The 23,955-nt window shown below is 39.7% G+C and overlaps 1 protein-coding gene across 1 annotated transcript in view; it reads left to right on the forward strand.

Moving 5' to 3' along the window:
* Positions 1–23,591, forward strand: part of LOC113114358 (uncharacterized) — a 215,847-nt gene extending 192,256 nt beyond the window's left edge. The window contains exons 17-20 of the mRNA XM_026281269.1: positions 3,401–3,493; positions 3,774–3,878; positions 12,892–12,960; positions 23,192–23,591. Of these exons, the coding sequence (XP_026137054.1) occupies positions 3,401–3,493; positions 3,774–3,878; positions 12,892–12,960; positions 23,192–23,370 (446 nt within the window). The 3' untranslated portion in view covers positions 23,371–23,591. The remainder of the gene's footprint in view (positions 1–3,400; positions 3,494–3,773; positions 3,879–12,891; positions 12,961–23,191) is intronic.
* Positions 23,592–23,955: the final 364 nt, after the last annotated feature.

Here is a 23,955-nt window from a genome sequence, read left to right on the forward strand (position 1 = left end):
ACCAACCAAAACAAACCATAGCTAACAGTCAGATTCAGGGTATATTTATGATCCAGAATCAGATCCAGAGGCTGAAATTTCACAAGAGCAGCATCAGCAAACAACGTCTCTATGTGGTATGTACTGAAACTGTATATATTTGCTTAGCGGTTTTGGAAAATGACTAAGTTCCACTTTATGTCGTCTTTTTATTTTTTTATTTTTTTTAAGCTGTACATGTGGAAAGTGTAGTTTGATGACAACATCGCATGTTGTTTACTTGATGTGCTTAGGCGCCGATAGCTAAGTTAACAACACAGAGATATTTGAAGCAGTTTTACTCACCGCCTGCGGTTCTGTAGCAGAAATGAGTCGAACCAGACAAATTAAAGAGTTTATCAGAGCTGTGTGCATTGAAACGAGAGCCGAACTCCTCAGGAAGTCATAAATCAGTTCTAGTGCCACAACAACCAAGCAAGATAACCAACCAACCAACTTGTTCACACAACAGCTTTCAACATTAACACCAATAGAACAATTATTGAAAATTTTAATTCGAAGAAGAGATTGTCAAATTTATTGTTCGTGATTGAAATGCAACGCTGGACATCACATGTAAACCCAGGAGATCAAGTTAAATACTTGCATTGACTTTCCCCAGCCAGCAGAACCAGACTGAAATTCCTAAGGGGGAAGGGCTTTAAACCTCTGTCTTCACAGAAAAGTCCCTTTGCCAGAGAATGGCAAAGAAACTGCTTTTTGTACATTATATATGGACCAGAATGAACTCAAAAAGACTTATAAATGAATCGTTCCATTGCTTAACTCCATATTCATTTATGTGTAACCCACACATTTGACTATCATGTATAATCACTTATTGTGTATGTCTTTTGATAACTATAGGATACATAGTCATGTCTAGTATTGATATAATCGAATTTTCTTGCTTGATATTGTCCTGACAATCATTTATTTGTAAAATATATCATAATCGTGTTATAGGAATCATGTCCAAAAGTAGACCCTTTGAGGCAAGAACCACATGCTTGGTAAGATAAACAAATGATTTATGATACCCACCCCAAGAACATATCTGATTGGTCAAGGCAACATTTGAGGGGTGGCCAACAAGTAAGTTTAAATACTTTGGACACCATGAAATTTTGCTTTTAGTCTGGCTTTTAGTTCCAGCCTTGCTCGTGCTATCAGTCATGCTATTAGTCATGCCTGCTCTTAGCTTCTAGCTTGTAGCTTTGCTACCTAGCTTTAGCTTGTAGCATCTAGCCATGCGGTTAGTCATCCTTGTTCTTTGAGCGTGGTTGCAGCGTGCCTGCCTGCTGCTACTATGCCACGATGAGAAGGAACACAACCTAGTCTCGTCAAACTTTATTTCTTTTCTTTTCCATTTGAGAGTTTCGTGTTCTGAGTTAAGTTTTGTAACGTCGACCTCGTCTGCGCGTTTGAACTCCAACCAGCCACACAACTCCAGCTTCAGCCAACGCCCAAGCACGGGCTCCCCAAAACGTCACTTCAGCCAACTGAACTTCCAGCCAATCAGCGACACCGGGATACCCCTTTCAACTGGAGTCCCTTTCACAGCAAACGAAGGCAACGTATTCCCAGATATTTGTTGTGCTGGTGTATCTAATATAATTTTAACCCCATTGAGGAACTCAATGTGAGCGCCAATTACGTGATTGATGGTTGTTCATGTCTATGCAATTTAACGTATTGCTGTAAACTTGGGATTCCATATTTCCATTCTCTTAAACTCATCTTTTCCTAACTTTCGATCTTCCTGCAACTTGTGTGAATGTGTGAGTGCGTGCGTTTATGTGTTAGATTAGTTTATATGTCTTAGATTTATCTAATAAAGCCTTATTCATATTGAAAAGAGAAGTATCTTGTGTTTTGTGCTTACAAGTTAATGTCTTAAACTGCCGATCTTGTTATTGTGCTAATTGATAGTGTTTTCACTATAGTTTGGATTTTAGTATCCAGCGCAGATTTGATGTTAAACGGCTCGTTCACTGAACCGCAGGCCCGTCTCCGTGAACAGCCGTGAAACAGTGATTCTGTTCAAATTCCCTTTAAAATCTTAAATGATTCCCTTTGAGCTAAATTGACCTGTTTCCGTTACAGTTCCAACACACGATCGTGAACCTTTTTCGTTGGGACTGCATTATCCTTAAGAAATAAACGATGTGCAAATCCGGCGTCAAACTGGGCCTTGTTTGTAAAACAAGCATCTTCGAAATGCAGGGGAACAAACACAAACACTTGCACAACTCCGTTGATGCTCTGTAAAAATAAACTCCATCCACTGGTCCCTTAATGCTGTTTCTCTTTAGGTAATCTGTGCAGGGTTATCTTGCCCTGGCAACCCAAAACACACTCCTTTTGTGACATTTCGCTCTCGCTCTGATCAGTGAAGTCTGTTGTGCTCTCAGTGCTCTGCTATACGGGAGCGCGCTCTTCCGGCAGAAGTGCCTCAGGACCCATATAAGGAAATTCCGCTCCATCTAACGTCACACAGAGCCATACTCGAAAAAAAACTTTCCGAAACTTGTGACAAACCGGAAGGAGTATTTTTGGAACAGAAATACTCCTTCAAACGTACAAATTAATTTTTGAAACGTTGTCCATGTTTAGCATGGGAATCCAACTCTTTAACAGTGTAAAAAACTCAGTATGCATGAAATAGCATTTCACCCCCCCTTTAATAATTGGTACTAGTTTGTGTGGAGGAAATTTAAATTTCCGTATTATTTGTTTCACTGTACTAGAGAGTGTTCTTTAGAGTGTCGCTGATTGCTTCAGTGTGTGTGTGTGTGTGTGTGTGTGTGTGTGTGTGCAAGGGTTAAGGTTAGACAGAGATGTTATTTTAGTTTCTTAGACATCCTGGCTCCTTAGAAAATGATTTACATTAAAATCTTAGAAACGCATCTGGAGGACATAGTTGGACACTTTAAATGGACATACATGTTTAATATGAATTATGACTGGATGAGGACAAAGCATCCGCATTTGTTGCAGTCTACAGCCAACCCTGACTGACTGTATGAATGTAGACCTTTTCATGCAGGAAAATAAATATTATTTTGTCTCATACCTTTAATTGAAATGGAAAATTGCCACACCTTTTTTCTGTCTTTGGATTTTCCTTATATATCAGAAATATAATTTGAGGGACAAATACAGTCTAATGCCCCTAAAACATGCAATGAAAATGTATACAAAATAGTATGTACTACTTACTGTTTTGATTTTGGACTGATATGTGACCTGTACGTCTCCTTTACATGTTTCATGAGATTCAGACAAATAAATTCTCTCAACTGGCCAATTAATTCTTTAAAATGCAGTGATTTCTATTAAAAGAGAAAGCAGCTGATTCTGTGCTGATGTTTTATTTCAGGGTCAACTACTGCAGCTGTGACCTCTGTGACCTCCAATGTGACCTCTATTGTGACCTCTGCAGTAACCAGAAGCTCACAGACATTAGAAAATGGTTAGTTTCTCATCAGCTAGTATGAATGTCACCACGGATGTCACTAATAGCCCTGAATCAATATGGAAGTGTGAGTGTTGAGCAACAACATATACAGTCAAATACAAATAAATCCAAACATAACAATGGCAGTGATAAGACTATAGCTAATATGATTTTGAACTAATTCAGTGTGCTGTTAAATGCATGTAGTTGTTTTTCGTGTTGCAGTTGGTGTAAATGAACTGTTCGAGGCAGTTTTGGAGTTTGATTTAAATGACCTTGTGTTTTTCTTCCATAGTTTTGCTCATTGTGATTGCTTTTGGCTGCGCTGCTCTGATGCTGATTCTGCTGTTCACTATCGTATGTTACGTTTACAAGAAAAAACACTTGAAGTCAACACCAGGTCAGTCGCTTTTGAATCTGTCGTTCATATACAAACTGAAGAAGGTTAAAATGTTGTACTTTTCAATGCAAGCAGCAATTACAGAGCCAAACTCATGGATTATTATGCATTAAAATTCGGAGAAGATTTGTAGCTTATAATTATGTCTCAGATCATCTTCATAAAATCTATAATGTTTCTACTTTTGGTGTAATTGTCTTTGAAACTGTCAGTCCAAAATGGTAAATGTCATTTTTGTGGAAACTCTTAAAATGAACCTGTAAGTCTTTACTTCAATAACATTTTGATTGTTTTATTTACAATCCATTGTAGTCGTGTATGTAATTTAAAAGAACAAAAACTCATGCAGTGTTCGAATACTTCTGGACCTGACTGTATGTACTTAATTGATTTGTTTGGACATTGAACTCCCTTAAAAACAGTTTCAAAGACAATTACACAAAAAGTAGAAAAATTTTAGATGTTATGAAGATAATCTGAAACAGTTTTGGTGGAGATTTGAAAAACTTTCTGTGAAAAAAAGTGACATTGTAACACCTGCTTTAACAACACTTTTAGTACTACATATAGAAATTAAGGGACCAGAGACCTTTGCTTTTCAATGAGCCATGTGTATTACACCACAAATCACCATACAGTCAGTAATACTACAATGTGCATAGTTATTCAGTTGCAAGGGAGACATTGAATAGTCCAGACAATCATAGTGGCATCTTTCGCTACCACAAACTCAGTCTTAGGGATAGTAGGAGCAAGATGAAACAGTACTTAAGTGCATTGTTGATGAGGACACATCTGCCTAGAACCATACGAGCTGTAGCTTGTAAAATGTACAATAGATTACAAAGATGTTCTTGGCAAACCGAAGACAATTAATCCCCTTTTTGATCAAAATCCTAGTTATAATTGAGCTGCCTCCATATGCCTGCACGTTGAACCCTCTGCATCAAACAAACTAATAAATTTAGTGACACCATTAACAAATTTACCCCATCTCATTTACATAAACATTCCTTAACATCATATATACAACCAAAGTACTAACAGGAGTACTTACACTTGAGTTTAAGAACCTCAGGTTCCTCAAATCAGGGCCAAAAATATAAGAAAGCATTGTTGAGAAATTTTCGCCTTGTGGTTAACACATCCTTCCTACCTCATACTTGTTCTCTGATCCTTTTTATGTTACCAGGCATCTCACTGGCTAGAGTGCCAGTTAGGTTTTGCTTCTTATTTTCAGGTCCCTGTTCAGGTGCCATTTTATGTAACACCTGCTTTTAACAACACTTTTAATGCTACATATAGAAATAAAGGGACCAGAGACCTTCACTTGTCAATGAGCCATGTGTATTACACCACAAATCACCATACAGTCAGTAATACTACAATGTGCATAGTTATGCAGTTGCAAGGGAGACATTGAATAGTCCAGACAATCATAGTGGCATCTTTCGCTACCACAAACTCAGTCTTAGGGATAGTAGGAGCAAGATGAAACAGTACTTAAGTGCATTGTTGATGAGGACACATCTGCCTAGAACCATACGAGCTGTAGCTTGTAAAATGTACAATAGATTATAAAGATGTTCTTGGCAAACCGAAGACAATTAATCCCCTTTTTGATCAAAATCCTATATGTTATAATTGAGCTGCCTCCATATGCCTGCACGTTGAACCCTCTGCATCAAACAAACTAATAAATTTAGTGACACCATTAAAAATTTACTACATCTCATTTACATAAACATTCCCTAACATCATATATACATCATATATACATATATACGCGGCATCAGAGAGGCTAAAAGACAGCACTCCAGGAGGATACCTCTGTTTAACAATTGTTGGTGTTGGTGTCGCTGTTGGACAGTGTTTTCTCTACTTCCTGTTGGCCTTCTGTAGCTAATCATAGCTCCATGTAGCTGTTTTTATTTTATATTTTTTCTCTATAATCTTTCTTACTATCACTGTCTGTTTGTTTTTTTTTTTTTTTTAATTGAAAAATATAACTTAATTCACACCATATTTCTGATATTACCGATCAATCTTATCAGATTAACTTTGATCGTTCACTCTTCCGTGACTGCAGCACACCTGCAAAGCGTTAGCACTCGTTAGCTTGTCATTAGCGTTTTCTTTTCTCCTCTCCTCTCCTCTCTCACGCTGCAGTTTTCCACAAGTTCATCAAACAACCGCAGTAAAAATATTTCATCAAGCACGGTGAGTAATGGCTTCTCCTACAATTGTTATTTGCACCTCTTGCCACATGTACAGTTTATCTATCTCTGTCGCTGATGAGGGATTCACATGTGATAAATGCAGGGAAACAGTTAGGCTGACAGAGAAGATTTCAGAATTAGAGACACGCATCCAAACTTTAATTGAGGACAGTAAGAATGTTAGGGCTCTAGATATGGCTTTGGATGCGTCTAGCTCAGGGATTCCTGTACATTGTCCGGTTCCAGCAGAGCCCCTGCAGCAGGGCAACTGGGTGACGGTGAGGCAGCGTAGTCGTGGGTCAAAACACCGCTCTTCTGTTCCGATCCAAACATTAAACAGGTTCTCCCCACTCAGTGATGCACCCACTGAGAAACCTGATGAAAGTGCTCTAGTTATTGGCGATTCTATTGTACGGAACGTGAATATAGAGACACCAGCCACCATAGTCAAATGTTTACCGGGAGCCAGAGCGCCTGACATCTTGGCAAATTTAAAAGTGCTGGCTAATGCTAAACGTAAATACAGTAAGATTGTTATTCATGCCGGCGCTAATGATGTTCGACTTCGCCAGTCGGAGATCACTAAAAATAACTTTAAAGAGGTGTGTGAACTTGCAAGCACGATGTCAGACACTGTAATATGCTCTGGTCCCCTCCCTGCTTACCGTGGTGATGAGATGCATAGCAGATTGTCATCACTCAATGGCTGGATGTCTAAGTGGTGCCCACAGAATAACATAGGTTATATAGACAATTGGACGAGCTTTTGGGGCAGACCTGACCTGTTTAAAAGAGATGGTCTTCATCCCTCCTGGGGTGGCGCCACTCTTCTGTCTAGAAATATGGCAAATAGTCTTAGTGTTTATACTTGACTAACTGGGGCCCAGGTCAGGAAGCAGACAGACTGGCTAAACCGACCGTCTGCTAGCTGCCTCCCGTCACAGAGGTCAGTTAATTCTCAGCACATAGAGACTCTTTCACCTAGATATCACACTATAGAGACTGTGTCTGTTCCACGAACTAGAAAATGCAAAAAACGTCCAAACCAAGTTAAGGTTAACAATTTAATTGAGGTTCAACAAATAAAAAACAAATGCAATATGGATAAACAAATGATAAAGATTGGCTTATTGAATATCAGATCCATTTCTACGAAAACACTTTTTGTAAATAATATGATAACTGATCATAATATAGATGTGCTCTGCTTGACAGAAACCTGGCTAAAACCTGATGATTACATTATTTTAAATGAGTCCACCCCACAAGATTATTGTTATAAACACGAGCCGCGTCTAAAAGGCAAAGGGGGAGGTGTTGCTTCAATTTATAATAACGTTTTCAGGATTTCTCAGAGGGCAGGCTTCAAGTATAACTCGTTTGAAGTAATGGTGCTTCATATAACATTATCCAGAGAAACCAATGTTAATGATAAATCCCCTTTTATGTTTTTACTGGCTACTGTATACAGGCCACCAGGGCACCATACAGACTTTATTAAAGAGTTTGGTGATTTTACATCCGAGTTAGTTCTGGCTGCAGATAAAGTCTTAATAGTTGGTGATTTTAATATCCATGTCGATAATGGAAAAAGATGTATTGGGATCAGCATTTATAGACATTCTGAACTCTATTGGTGTTAGACAACACGTTTCAGGACCTACTCATTGTCGAAATCATACTCTAGATTTAATACTGTCACATGGAATTGATGTTGATAGTGTTGAAATTATTCAGCCAAGTGATGATATCTCAGATCATTATTTAGTTCTGTGTAAACTTCATATAGCCAAAATTGTAAATTCTACTTCTTGTTACAAGTATCGAAGAACCATCACTTCTACCACAAAAGACAGCTTTTTAAGTTATCTTCCTGATGTATCCGAATTCCTTAGCATATCCAAAACCTCAGAACAACTTGATGATGTAACAGAAACTATGGACTCTCTCTTTTCTAGCACTTTAAATACAGTTGCTCCTTTACGCTTAAGAAAGGTTAAGGAAAACAGTTTGACACCATGGTATAATGAGCATACTCGCACCCTAAAGAGAGCAGCCCGAAAAATGGAGCGCAGCTGGAGGAAAACAAAACTAGAGGTATTTCGTATTGCTTGGCGGGAAAGTAGCATATCCTACCGAAAAGCATTAAAAACTGCTAGATCTGATTACTTTTCTTCTCTTTTAGAAGAAAACAAACATAACCCCAGGTATTTATTCAATACAGTGGCTAAATTAACGAAAAATAAAGCCTCAACAAGTGTTGACATTTCCCAACACCACAGCAGTAATGACTTTATGAACTACTTTACTTCTAAAATCGATACTATTAGAGAAAAAATTGCAACCATTCAGCCGTCAGCTACAGTTTCGCATCAGACAGTGCACTATAGACCCCCTGAGGAACAGTTCCACTCATTCTCTACAATAGGAGAGGAAGAATTGTATAAACTTGTTAAATCATCTAAACTTACAACATGTATGTTAGACCCTATACCATCTAAGCTCTTAAAAGAGGTGCTTCCAGAAGTCATAGGTCCTCTTCTGACTATTATTAATTCCTCATTGTTATTAGGACATGTCCCCAAAACCTTCAAACTGGCTGTTATTAAGCCTCTCATAAAAAAGCCACAACTTGACCCCAGAGAACTAGTTAATTATAGACCAATCTCGAATCTCCCTTTTAGAATATCAAAATCAACTGCGGGCGGCAGATCCTTTTCCTATTTGGCGCCTAAACTCTGGAATAACCTACCTAACATTGTTCGGGAGGCAGACACACTCTTGCAGTTTAAATCTAGATTAAAGACCCATCTCTTTAACCTGGCATACACATAACATACTAATATGCTTTTAATATCCAAATCCGTTAAAGGATTTTTAGGCTGCATTAATTAGGTAAACTGGAACCGGAACACTTCACATAACACCGTACTTTCTACATCATTAGAAGAATGGCATCTACGCTAATATTTGTCTGTTTCTCTCTTGTTCCGAGGTCACCGTGGCCACCAGATCCAGTCTGTGTCCAGATCAGAGGGTCACTGCAGTCACCCGGATCCAGTACGTATCCAGACCAGATGGTGGATCAGCACCTAGAAAGGACCTCTACTGCCCTGAAAGACAGCGGAGACCAGGACAACTAGAGCCCCAGATACAGATCCCCTGTAAAGACCTTGTCTCAGAGGACCACCAGGACAAGACCACAGGAAACAGATGATTCTTCTGCACAATCTGACTTTGCTGCAGCCTGGAATTGAACTACTGGTTTCGTCTGGTCAGAGGAGAACTGGCCCCCCAACTGAGCCTGGTTTCTCCCAAGGTTTTTTTTCTCCATTCTGTCACCGATGGAGTTTCGGTTCCTTGCCGCTGTCGCCTCTGGCTTGCTTAGTTGGGGTCACTTCATCTACAGCGATATCGTTGACTTGATTGCAAATTAAAACAGACACTATTTCAACTGAACAGAGATGACATCAATGAATTCAATGATGAACTGTCTTTAACTATCATTTTGCATTATTGAGACACTGTTTTCCAAATGAATGTTGTTCAGTGCTTTGGCGCAATGTATTTTGTTTAAAGCACTATATAAATAAAGGTGATTGATTGATTGATTGATAGCTCATCAATTCAGCGACAGCAGAAACACTAGGAACCTGTGGCAGGGGATAAAGACCATTACGGACTACAAGCCCCCACCACGGACCTGTTACAACAACATCTCTCTGCTAAATGAGCTGAACACCTTCTTCGCTCGCTTTGAGAAACAAAACAGCAGCACTGCACAGAAGACTCCACCTCCTCGGGCGACCAGGTGATGACACTGACCCCAGACAGCGTGAGGAGATCCTTCAGCAGGATCAATGCACGCAAAGCTCCAGGTCCTGACAACATCCCTGGGTGTGTACTTCACAGACATTTTCAACAAATCACTGAGTCAGGCTGTTGTTCCCACATGCTTTAAAACTACCATCATCATCCCAGTCCCGAAGAAACCATCTCCATCCTGCTTCAATGACTACCGTCCTGTTGCACTTACCCCCATCCTCATGAAGTGCTTTGAACGGCTAGTCATGCACCACATCAAGTCTGCCCTCCCCCCCTCCCTAGACCCCTTCCAGTTTGCATATCGGTCCAATCGCTCGACCGATGATGCCATCTCCACTACCCTCCACTCAGCACTCACACATCTGGACAAAAAGGACTCATATGTCAGAATGCTGTTCATTGACTTCAGTTCAGCATTCAACACAATCATCCCTCAACAGCTCATTTACAAACTGATCCAACTGGGGCTCATAACTTCGCTGTGCAACTGGCTGTTGGACTTTCTGACTGTAAGACATCAGGCAGTATGGGTCGGCAGCAACACATCCAGCACCATCACACTGAACACTGGGGCCCCCCAAGGATGCGTGCTGAGCCCCCTCCTCTTAACTCTGCTGACCCATGACTGCACACCGTCACAAAGCTCCAACCTCTTCATTAAGTTTGCGGATGACACAACTGTGGTGGGTCTCATTGGCAAAAAAGGTGAGGCTAACTACAGGAGTGAGGTGAGCCGCCTGTCCAGGTGGTGCAGTGACAACGTGGAGAAGACGAAGGAGATTGTTGTAGACTTCAGGAGAGCACACACTCAGCACGTTCCTCTGACCATCAATGGTGCGACTGTGGAGAGAGTGAGCAGCACCAAGTTCCTGGGTGTGCACATCACAGAGGACCTCTCCTGGACTGAAAACACAGCAGCCAAGAAATCATATCAGTTTCTCTACTTCCTCCACAAACTGAGGAGAGCCAGAGCCCCACCCCCCATAATGTACACCTTCTACAGAGGCACCATCGAGAGCATTCTGTCGAGCTGCATCACTGTGTGGTATGGCACCTGCAACGCGTCCTCCCGAAAGACTCTGCAACACATAGTGAGAGCAGCTGAGAAGATCATTGGTGTCTCTCTCCCCTCCCCCCAGGACATCTATGGAACCCGTCTCACCTCCAAAGCCCTCTGCATTGCAGGTGATCCCACCCACCCATCACACAGCTTCATCCACCAGGCTGTCAGGAAGCTGAACTCACTCCCGAACTTGCCCCCCCCCCCCCCTTCTGCCCCAAGCACCACTGAACTATGACCCCACCCCAGATCCCCCCCCCCCACTAATATACGATGACATGCACCAGTCACTTTGTGCAGCTTTGGTCTGCTCACTACATCATTCTCCGTGGAACTGACATCATTCCACTACCTCATCAGTCAGTTTAATAATATAACTGCTCTTGAGCCCTTTGCCACTTTAATCAGACTTAATAAGCTTTTATTGTTGCACTAAATAATCTTTTCTCTGCACTGTTGTTCACATCATTGATTTGCACTCTATCTGCCTTTTGCCTTGCGCTGCTTTATTTAACTTTATTTTGAATTTTATTGTGTCTTTTTTAACATTCTCTTATTGTATAGTTGTATCTACATTTTTATATTTTGATCTAGATTTTTAGGATTTAATGTTAATGCTATCTGTGTGCACCGGGGGTCTGAGAGTAACGCAATTTCGATTCTCTGTATGTATGTACTGTACATGTGGAGGAATTGACAATAAAGCAGACTTGAAACTTGAACAACCAAAGTACTAACAGGAGTAGTTACACTTGAGTTTAAGAACCTCAGGTTCCTCATATCAGGGCTAAATATACAAGAAAGCATTATTGAGAAAGTTTCGCCATGTGGTTAACACATTCTTCCTACCTCATACTCATATCCTTTTATGTTACCAGGAATCTCACTGGCTAGAGTGCCCCTAGTGACAGGATTAAATATTGCATGTATAAAAGGCTAATGGGACCAATGTAACTCTAAAACTGTTATGTGACATTCAGCCAAATATGGTGACCCATACTCAAAATTCATGCTCTGCATTTAACCCATCCAAAGTGCACACACACACACACACACACCATTAACACATACCCAGAGCAATCGGCATTATTTATGCTGCATTGTCTGGGGAGCAGTTGGGGGTTCGGTGCCTTGCTCAAGGACACCTCAGTCATGGTATTGCCGGCCCGAGATTCAAACCGACAACCTTACGGTTAGAAGTCAAACTGTCTAACCACTAGACCACCACTTCAAAATGGTTCAAAATGGACTATAGGCTATAAACAATATTCCTCAAGCATCATGAATGTATAGAAATCTTTCAAGATTTCAACAAAATTACTAGATTTTTGCCTACTTATTTTTTGGCTACTAATACTTAAGTATGATCACAGTATTAATAGGAAAGATAAAGTCATTTGGCCTCAATCATGAAACATGAACATAATTATTTTTTTATGTAAATTATTCATGAAGCTGTTGTGATTCATGAACGTGTTTGTATTTTCACATTGTTAGTTTTTTATATATATATATATATATATATATATATATATATATATATATATATAGCAGCTTCCAACATGCCATGACTGGAACTCATTAGCACATGTTTAACTATTACATTTTTTAATGGTTTAATGAAGCTTTTGTGAACTTTCAGGAAGGTACACTCTATTCGCAAATTGCTTAGAATTTACTCATATATGTACAAAAGTTTTATGTATGAGATGTAATAAATCAAAGATTAATGAATATCTGACCTCCCTTTCTGTATTATTAACTTTATCTCAATGCATTACATGTTAAGAGTCTGATATGTGAAAAACATTTGACCTGCATGTTCTGTTATAAAGCTAGTTTTGAAGCTAATACTTAAATGATTGAGACTGTAGCTGATCTGTTTCTAATGCCAGTGTTTTCCCATCAGCCCCTGCTGGAGATACAGAGCTCATGTACACTAATATTCCTGAGAAAAAGGATGAAAAAATGACAACAGGTAAGAAACTCAATGAAGCTTGGAGATCTTCTTTAGGCTACTCTGTAAAACAACACATTCTCAGTCATTGACTTAGTTACTGCCTAAAACTGCCTTTTGCCGTTTATGCTTTTGCTCTGAATCCCTCAGTCAGTTTTTTTACAGTTTTTTCCCCCCTTTTACACAAATACAGAAGTGACTCATTAGACTCTTTCTGCAGAATGACAGAAAGACTTGCAGGGTTGATTAGTCAAGCTTAACAAATCAATGCTAGGGTAAAACTGCATCTAATTATCCATTCTGACATAGAGTTTTTGGTTTATATTCATTAAATTAATTAAAAAATTTTACCATTTTGATGCTAAATTATATTATTACTATATTAAAGGTAGAATAGGTGTTGCATATTGAACTGCATTACCCAAGAGTGTTAGGGGGACCAGAAGTGAAAATAAAGAAATGTTTGAGTTGTGTTTATTCTTACACATTAATCACGAAACAATGAAATACAAATAGTACATGGTGTCACAGAAATAACGAACCCACACAGACGAAAAGATGGACTCCGCCGATGTACCGGTGCCCAGGATGGACTGGAATTCCCTCGATTTGCCTGACTCATGGAGGAGATTCCGACAACACGTAGAGCTGATGTTCAAAGGCCCATTCCACGAAAAATCGGAGGAGGAACATTGCAGCTATCTCCTGTTATGGGTAGGAGAAAAAGGCAGAGACATTTATAACACCTGGACGCGGACTGATGAGAATGCAAAAGTTTTAGGCAGGTACTATGAAAGATTTGAATCCTATGTGATGCCAAAAAAGAACCACATCTTCACATGGTACAAATTCCATGAGAAAGTACAAGCAGAAGGTGAGAGCTTTGACAATTTCTTCACAGAACTAAAATTATTAGTTAAAGACTGCGGATATGCCAATACAGACTTGATGGTTAGAGACAAGATAGTCTTCGCCATTAACTCCGCAAAATTAAAGGAGAAGTTGTTAAACTACGGACCAGATTTAACCCTTGAAAGAGCCATAGACATTGCACGATCTCACGAAATAGCACAGGGACAGCTGAAATATACGGCCAAGCAGCACAGCATAACTCACACGCAACAGGTTGCAAATGCCGTGTTCAAACGAGGCAATAAACAGAAACATGTAAAAACTACCATCAGAGCAGAAAGAGACAGCATAATAAGATCTACAACATGCGGACGATGCGCGCAGGTGCATAGAGACAAGGAAAACTTTCCAGACTTGGGTAGAAAGTGCAAGAAGTGCGGGAAACCAAACCATTTTGCAAAGGCTTGCACATCACAACAAACGTGGAAACAAAAAAATGTACATGCCGTAAATAACGACACATAACAAGCTTACGAATCACCTCAGGAATTCTTCATCGGCACAATAACAAAAGAGCAAAGCAACGTGATAAACGAACAGGCTTTTGCCGAAATTGAAGTAGGTTCAGAGCTACAGAAGATGATACAGTGGAAGAACTATTCTTCATTTCCGTTCCATGCTTCAAGCAGCACTAAATTAAATTGGATACTGGGGCACAAGTAAATATAATACCAGAAAATAAAATAAGAGATGTTATTGGTGTCAGTCAACTAAAACCAGCAACACGTACATTGTCAGGATATGGAGGAGAACCCTTATCCGTGAGAGGAACATGCAGACTGCAATGCAAGCACAAAGGGACCAAAGCCATGCAAGAGTTCTATATCGTTGACACTCAAGCGCCGCCTATCCTAGGACTCAGAGCATGTTTGGAAATGGATTTAATAAAACTGGTCCTCTCTGTAAAAACCGATACCAGGCAAAGTGACGATCTGCTAAATGAGTTTGCTGACGTTTTTAAAGGGATCGGAGAATTCCCAGGCGAGTGTAAAATACACATAGACCCAAATGCAGTCCCGCTAGTATATCCCCCATGAAAAATTCCATTCACTCCAGGAAGTCGTCTAAAGGAGGAATTAGATAAAATGGAGTGCCAGGGAATCATCGCAAAGGTAACCGAACCAACCGATTGGGTCAACGCTTTAGTAGCCGTGGAAAAACCCCGCACCGGGGCGCTTAACCTATGTCTCGACCCGTGCAACCTAAAAAAAAATGTTATCAAAAGGCAGCATTATCCATTGCCAACCCTGGATGACGTGATTTCCAGACTCTCAGGTGCAAGATACTTTAGTGTACTGGACAGCAGATCAGGATACTGTGCAATTAAACTAACGGAAGAATCATTGAAGCTCACCACATTCAATACGGTGGTCGGACAGTACCGTTTCCTCCGTCTTCCCTTCGGGATAATCTCTGCACAGGATGAGTTCCTAAGGAAAATTTATGAGACATACAAAGGACTGCCTGGAGTAGCGGCGATTGTAGACGAAAACAAAAGACAAACATGATAAAAACCTGTGTGCGATGTTAGGAAGAATGAGGGCAAAAGGTGTCCGTTTGAATCCTGAAAAAAGCACGATTTGCATGCCGGAGTTCTCTTAATTCAGTTAAATTCAATTCAAACTTATTTGTATAGCGCTTTTTACAATGCAAATCGTTATAAAGCAACTTTACAGAAAATAACGCTTCTACAATATTTAGTAATAGCTTATAAGTGGTGACTGTGAGTTTGTGCACGTATGACGTAGTCAGCCAGACAATAAACATTATTCATATTATTAATAATTAAAAATAATTATATGATGCAGTCACACTTTTATAGCAATATTTGTTAGTTCTGTTTGTTGATTCAGGGTTAGCATCATCTGGGGTCCTCTGAGGGTCAGCATCATCTCTTCTCAGGTGTTCTGGATCCAGACTGGAGCTTGTTTGCATGTAAATCCCGTGGCAAAACATAGAAACAAATAGAGACATCATTAGCATAGCTGCTGATCCAACAAAGTAAAATTAATTAGTTTAACCCAAGCTAAAGAATAAAATGCGCATTTGATCAGATGCAACTACAGTCACAATTTAACATAGATTATTCAAATACTTGGCGAAAGAGATGCATTTTTAATCTAGATTTAAACAGAGAGAGTGTCTGAACCCTGAACATTATCAGGAAGGCTATTCCAGAGTTTGGGAGCCAAATGTGAAAAAGCTCTACCTCCTTTAGTGGACTTTGCTATCCTAGGAACTACCAAAAGTCCAGCGTTTTGAGACCTTAGGGAGCGTGATGGGTTGTAACGTGGTAGAAGGCTAGTTAGGTACGCAGGAGCTAAACCATTTAGGGTCTTATAGGTAAGTAATGATAATTTGTAACTGATACGGAACTTAATAGGTAGCCAGTGCAGAGACTGTAAAATTGGGGTAATATGATCATATTTTCTTGACCTGGTAAGGACTCTAGCAGCTGCATTTTGGACTACCGCTAGCTTGTTTATTGAAGATGCAGGACAACCACCTAGAAGTGCATTACAATAGTCCAGTCTAGAGGTCATAAATGGATGAACTAGCTTTTCTGCATCAGAAACCGATAACATGCTTCGTAGCTTGGCAATGTTTCTAAGATGGAAGAATGCAGTTTTTGTAACATGGGAAATATGATTTTCAAAAGACAAGTTGCTGTCTAATATAACACCCAGATTTTTGACTGTAGAGGAAGTAACAGTACATCCATCTAGTTGCAGACCTTGCCTACAAGATTCTGTGTAGTGTTTTTTGGTCCAATAATTAATATCTGTGTCTTATCCGAAATTAATTGGAGAAATTATTTGTCATCCAATATTTTACATTTTTAACACACTCTGTTAGTTTAGATAATTTAGAAGTTTACTCTGGTCTCGTTGAGATATATAGCTGAGTATCATCATCATAACAGTGGAAGCTAATTCCATATTTTCTAATAATATTACCAAGGGTAAACATGTATATTGAAAATAGAAGTGTACCTAGGACGGATCCTTGTGGCACTCCATATTTTACTGATGATAAATGAGATGACTCCCCATTTAAGTAAACAAAATGGTAGCGATCGGACAGGTAGGATCTAGACCATCTTAGAGCCTGCCCTTGAATACCTGTAAAGTTTTGTAATCAATCTATGTGTATGTCATGATCTATGGTTTCGAACGCAGCACTAAGATCAAGTAAGACTAAAAATGAGATGTATGGTTGATCTGATGCAAGATCCAGGTCATTTGTAATTTTAACAAGTGCAGTTTCTGTGCTATGGTGGGGCCTGAAACCTGACTGAAATTCTTCATACAGATCATTTTTGTGCAGGAAGGTGCTCAGTTGAGCAGACACAACCTTTTCTAAAATTTTTGACATAAATGGAAGATCTGAAATAGGCCTATAATTTGCCAGTTCACTAGGATCTAGTTTTGGTTTCTTAATAAGAGGCTTAATAACTGCCAGCTTGAATGGTTTTGGGATGTGACCTAAAGATAACAACGAGTTAATGATATTGAAAAGCGGTTCTTCGGCTACAGGTAACAACTCTTTCAGTAATTTAGTGGGTACAGGATCTAATAAACATGTTGTTGGTTTAGATATGGTGATAAGTTTATTTAGCTCTTCCTGTCCTATATTTGTAAAGCACTGCAGTATATCTTTGGGTGCGATGGATGAAACTGAAGTGTTAGACGCTGTAGAATCTACATTCGCTATTGTATTTCTAATGTTATCTATTTTATCAGTGAAGAAATTCATAAAGTCATTACTGTTAAACGTTGGTGGAATATTTGAATCAGGTGGTGCCTGGTAATTTGTTAATTTAGACACTGTGCTAAAAAAAAACCTTGGATGGTTTTGGTTATTTTCTATGAGTTTGTGTATATGCTCTGCCCTAGCAGTTTTTAGAGCCTGTCTATAGATGGACATACTGTTTTTCCATGCAATTCTAAAAACTTCCAAGTTAGTTTTTCTCCATTTGCGTTCAAGACTACGAGTTACTTTCTTGAGAGAGTGAGTATTACTGTTATACCATGACACAGTATGTTTTTCTCTAATCTTTTTCAATTTGATGGGGGCAACAGCTTCTAATGTATTAGAGAAAATAGTGCCCATGTTGTCAGTCATTTCATCTAATTCATGTGTATTTTTGGGTACAAATAGCAGTTGAGATAGATCAGGCAGGTTATTTGCGAATCTGTCTTTGGTGGCTGGAACAATAGTTCTGCCCAGACGGTAACGCTGAGAAATATAGTTAATATCATATAGTATATAAGTATGATTAAAACGATGAGTGGGCCCAGTGACATTTTGCTTGACTCCAAAAGAGTTTATTAGGTCAGTCAATGCAAGTCCCAATGAATCATTTGTATTATCAACGTGAATATTAAAATCTCCCATGATTAGTGCTTTATCAACTGTAACCAGAAGGTATGAGAGAAAATCTGCAAATTATTTTAGGAATTCTGTATATGGCCCTGGTGGTCTATACAGAGTAGCAAGAGATACATTAGATTTGTTTTGTATGTCTGACAGTGTAACATTCAGCAGAAGTATTTCAAATGAGTTAAACCTGTATCCTGTTTTCTGGGTAACATTGAGAATATCACTATATATTGTTGCAACACCTCCTCCACAACCAGTCTGATGGGGCTCATGCTTATAACATTATTTGGTGGAGTTTTAGACTAAAATAATCATTTGGTTTTAGCCAGGTTTCAGTTAAGCAGAGTACATCAAAACTGTTATCTGTTATCTTTTCATTTACAATAACTGCTTTGAATGTGAGTGATCTAATATTCATGAGCCCAAACTTAAAAAAAAAAAAATTTGTTCATTTACTTTACATGTTTCTGGTTTAATCACAATAAGATTTTTTCTAGATCCTATATTAAATTTACATTTTGACCTCAGTATTCGGGGAACAGACACAGTCTTAATAGATTTTACAGCGCAAATACTTTTATCATTTAAGCGATTGGAACAAAAGTCATCATAATAGTTATTTGATAATTGTCTTACTAGTCACATGGAGCGAAGTGTCCTGGAGATGTTGTCAGAGGGCAGCTCCGCTCCGCATCTGCTGGGGGGCAAGCCATCAGCGCGAAAGGACGCTCCCAGAAAATATTCCAGTTATTAACAAATAGCAATTTCTGTTCTTTACACCATGACAACAACCATTCATTTAATGCAAAAAGGCTACTGAACCTTTCGTGTCCTTGTCTATACGTGGACAGTGGTCTCGATCAGGCTCCTGAAGTCCCTTCGTCTGCCGCAGCATGGTGTCGTTAAAAAGGATCACGGGTATCTGCACAGAAACATCGAGTACAGGAGCACCAGGGAAACAATGAGTGTGCACTTTACCTTCGGCTAACGTAGCATGGACGTGTCGAACGATGGAGTCTCCGATGATCACAATCTCGCGGAGGGGAGCAAAGCAGTTCCGGGTGAAAATCTCGAAGATCGGAGGGGGAGAAGTCATCGCCCGGGGCCTGACTCCCGTCCTCCGTGTCCTCACCTGCAATCAAAGGAAGACATGCATATGCCATTAAAGCAAGTAACAGTGAGTACAGCAATTGTAATGTGTGTGAATAAAGTATTAGCAATGTAAGCGTGTTTAGCAACAACCACTCTTGCTGATACTAATGGGCTATAAACTAATAACAGACCCAGGGGATCAAAATAAAACTAGTGATAATGAGGCGCTCTGATTGTTTTTGTTGTAGAATACAATAGAGGATATATTCACACGCTATATAAACGGAAACAATGGTGTATAAAATTGATTTTTAAGAAAAAAGTAACGTTCACTCTCACTTTGGACACAGATTCACACATGACGGCATCAAACCAGACCGGGAGAAAATTAAAGCCATAAAGGAAATGGAACCACCAAAAAACAAATCCAAACTGGAAACCATACTGGGTATGATAAATTATCTGTCCAGATTCGCCCCAAGATTAGCAGAGTTAAATGCACTGCTGCGACAGATGCTGAAATAGGGCAAGGAATTCACATGGGACGAGACGCATAACATTGCTTTCCAACAAATCAAAGACTTGATCATGAGGGAGCCGGGACCTGTATTAGCATACTACAACCCAAACGAAGAACTGCGGCTGCAGGTCGATGCTTCTAAAAATGGTTTGGGCATGGTACTTCTCCAACAGGAAAGACCAATCGCATACGCCTCAAAATCGCTCACAGAACAGAACAGAATTACGTGCAAATTGATAAAGAACTGTATGCCGTTCTGTTTGGGTGCAAACGATTTCACCAGTGTGTATATGGGAGGGCATTCATTGTGGATTCGGACCACAAACCATTAGAGTCCATATTAAAGAAAACCGCTTTCTGCCGCCCCTCCACGCCTACAGCGCATGTGTCTGCAGCTGCAGAAATATGACTTCAAATTACTCCACAAACCAGGTAAAGAAATACCAGTGGCTGATACATTATCCAGAAAATCTGTGGCCTATGATGACGCATCATTAATTGAGGGCATGGAAGCGCAGGTCCACACTGTAATCAGCAACTTACCTGTATCAGACAAAAAACTCGCAGAGATCCGTGAGGCGACGAAGCAAGACTCCCAGCTCATGGCCTTAAAGCGTATAATTCACACAGGATGGCCGGAGACGCGAAAGAGCTGTCCACCACTGGTGCTGGAATTTTGGAATCATTGAGACGAGATCTCTTTTGCCGACGGCATTGTACTAAAAGGGGAAAAAAATAATTGTACCTCAAAACCTAAGAAACAGCATGCAAAATTGCTCTATTTGCCTAATGCATCGTAATTCGAATCAGCAAGAGCCAATGATCGCATACCCGATTCCCAAGCGTCCATGGCAAGCGGTCGCAACTGACCTTTTCACATGGCAAAGCGAAAACAACATTTTAGCCGTTGACTACTACAGTCGTTTTTTCGAGCTGGAAAATTTACACTCAACCTCCACGGCTGCGGAGATCCAAACGCTCCAAGGAATGTTTGCATGCCATGGAGTGCCCAAGAAGATTGTGTCAGATAACGGTCCGCAATACAGTTCTCAAGAGTTCAGCACTTTTGCGAAACAGTGGGACTTCGTGCACACAACAACAAGCCCGTACTATGCCCAGAGTAACGGCCTCGCAGAAAAAACAGTCCAAACCGCAAAGCCTATACTCACAAAAGCATGTGAAGAAGGAAAAGATCCGTACCTGAGCATTCTGGAGCATAGAAATGCACCAGTTGATAGTTTTAAATCGCCAGCACAGCTTCTCATGAGCAGACGGCTTCGCTCAATCCTTCCCATCACTGGCAAACTTCTGCAACCACAAACATGCAAACCTTCGGCAGTGCAGCATAAAAGAGAACAATGCCAAATTAAACAGAAGTCATATTACGACAGATCCACGAAATCACTCATGACACTGAAGCATGGAGCCCACATATATGCTCAGCAAAATAACGGGGAGTGGAAGCCTGCTGTAGTGTCGAGCGCATTGGAGGACAGACACTCGTACATCATCCAAAACACAGACAGTCAGGACTATCACCGTAACCACAAGCACCTGATGGATGGAAGTTTCAGCACAACCCATCTCTGATGATAACTCAAGTTCCCAGGAAGAAACAGCAAGCAACCACACTATGGGTTCAAATGCAACCACACCTACACCCACTGATCATTGCGTGATTACCAGGTCAGGTCGCATAGTTAAAGAGAGACAAATACTCGATCTATAAGTGTCTTGAGCTAATTACACATAAGTGTATTCTTACAATTGTAATTTAATATTTCCATTTCAAATGTGATAAAAAAAATGTATAATGCTGTATTCTGCAAGCATTCTGCTACTGATATTCATTTGAAGAACATTTTACGATAGTTATATTCAATGTTGAGCTAGAGTTCGCCAATTCACCTGAAACAGTTATCCAATGTAAGTGGGGAACATAATTAATTCCTTTCGGCATGAGTATCCAACTGAAGTTCATGTGACATGACATTTTGTTATATATGCTGAAGTGAGTAAAAATAAAGGGAGATGTAATGTTTGTCACTACTGTTGCATATTGAACTGCATTACCCAAGAGTGTTGGGACCAGAAGTGAAAATAAAGGAATGGATGTCGAGCCGATGGTCGACATGCACTGCACGTTATGCCTGAGTTGTGTTTATTCTTACACATTAATCACGAAACAGTGAAATACAAATAGTACAGTTATGCTGGTTGAATGTCACAATAGCAATCGCCAAGTTAGCAATCACCCTTGGTCCAAGGACTCCGATAAGCTGCCCTGCCTGCCAGTTAATGTATGTATTTGTGTTCCCTCCATGCACCCTATTCACACAGACATGATATGTCATCAACACGTTACATTACATTATTGAAGACCGAGCGAGAATGGAAGGCGTTATCATTAAAATATTATGCCCCCTTGTACTGTCATGTTTCTCACCGGTCAGTGAGACATTATCTAATCTGACAGAGTTGCATTAGTTTCTCATCGTGTCGCTGGTTATCCTCTGCTCTGCCAGTGTTGTTGATGTTTCTGGAGGAGGCGTGGCTTCGGAGAGTGATTTGTACGGAGGGTGGGATCTTATGAGTTCAAAGCAAGCTTGCTATGCTAACTTTTCCTAAATCACCTACCCTACCTTTAATTGTTACATTTTGCTATTTAATCTTAATTTCAATTTAAAATCTGTAATTTAATTAAAAACAACAACATCAGTCTGTTGTTTTAAAAGATTGTTAACAGTAGTTAAATTCTCTGGTCTTCGGTTGTAAACTAAGACTTCTTATAATGTCTTCTGTGGAAACTGCAGCATTAGAAACAAAGGTTTAGTGGTTTAGAAGATGAATCTTATTCAATTTAGTAACTAAGCTAATTAACCTGTAGAGTAGTTAGTAGTTTAATAGTGTTGGGTCAGGTGATGAATGATTCGTTCATTGCGTCTGTCATGTTACTAAAGAACGAAAGACTCGGAAAGTGAACTTATATTAGTGTTTATGTTTTGCTCCGATATAATGATTTTCTAATTTAGAATATTATCAAAGATTGCCTAAACATTTAAAATTTTAACTCTGTTCGAATGAATGAAATGACTCAAAGATTCATCAATTTTATTAAATGAGAATGAACAGGAGAGTCATAAAAATTATCAGATCTTTTTAACTTGCACTGCATTGAATCTTTTCACCGTTATTATTTGCTGCTTTCTCAGCGAACTGTTGAAAAGCTTCATTTGTCAGTCAGGAGTTTGTGGTAAAGCTGCTATTTCTGCAGTAGGCTAACGGTAACCAACAGCTCCCCAGTATGTGTAGAGTCTTTTTATTGTTTCTCTTTTCTCTTCACAGAATCGCTCCCGGCTGCTGATGGGGAATACGCCGCGGTGCGACCACGGACAAAGAGGAAGAAAAAGGAGGAGGAAGAGGAGGTCCAGAATGGCGAGGTGACATTCGCTCCGAACCAATCAGTCGCTCCACAGCAGCCTCAGGAGGAGAGAAGTATTTACGCACAGGTACAAAGACGCTAGTCTCACAATAACAAGATCGTACTTTACCTGGGAAACCAAGTGCTTTTTTCACTTATGTTTGACTTTCTGAGTTGTATGGATTGTATTAAGCACATATCTCTTTGCAGTTGTAAATTATTTTGTGTGATGTATTGTATGTTGATATGAACTGTAGAGCAAGGGCTTCATGAGATGGTTAGTAAGCAAGAGAATGAAAAGAAGAGGAAACCAAATGCAAGTTATTTTTCCTCAATCTACTGAGCTCTTCTATTTTTAGCACTTCTCGATTACCAGCTGCGACTTTATGACACCCAGGAAAGCTTAAACGTGAGTCACCTTGTAATCATGAATATTGAGGAGGTGATCAAGTTGCTCAATAATCATGAAACCAGCAGTTTGGTGATTTTGAATCAATAAAACATTTTTAGTTCAAAATTCAAAATATAGTAGTTGTGAAGAGAGTTTAAGGGTGATATGAGAGAGTTAAAACGAGGGGTTAAAACAGTTCAAATATCTGCATTCGTCTGTCTGGAGTGTGTTGAAGCAGTCAAGTGTTTTTAACCTTTAAATCAGGGTCAGAAAATAAAAACATTCAAAACAAAATGA

Source organism: Carassius auratus, chromosome 14 (genome assembly GCF_003368295.1).
Source record: "Carassius auratus strain Wakin chromosome 14, ASM336829v1, whole genome shotgun sequence".
Lineage (NCBI taxonomy): Eukaryota > Metazoa > Chordata > Actinopteri > Cypriniformes > Cyprinidae > Carassius > Carassius auratus.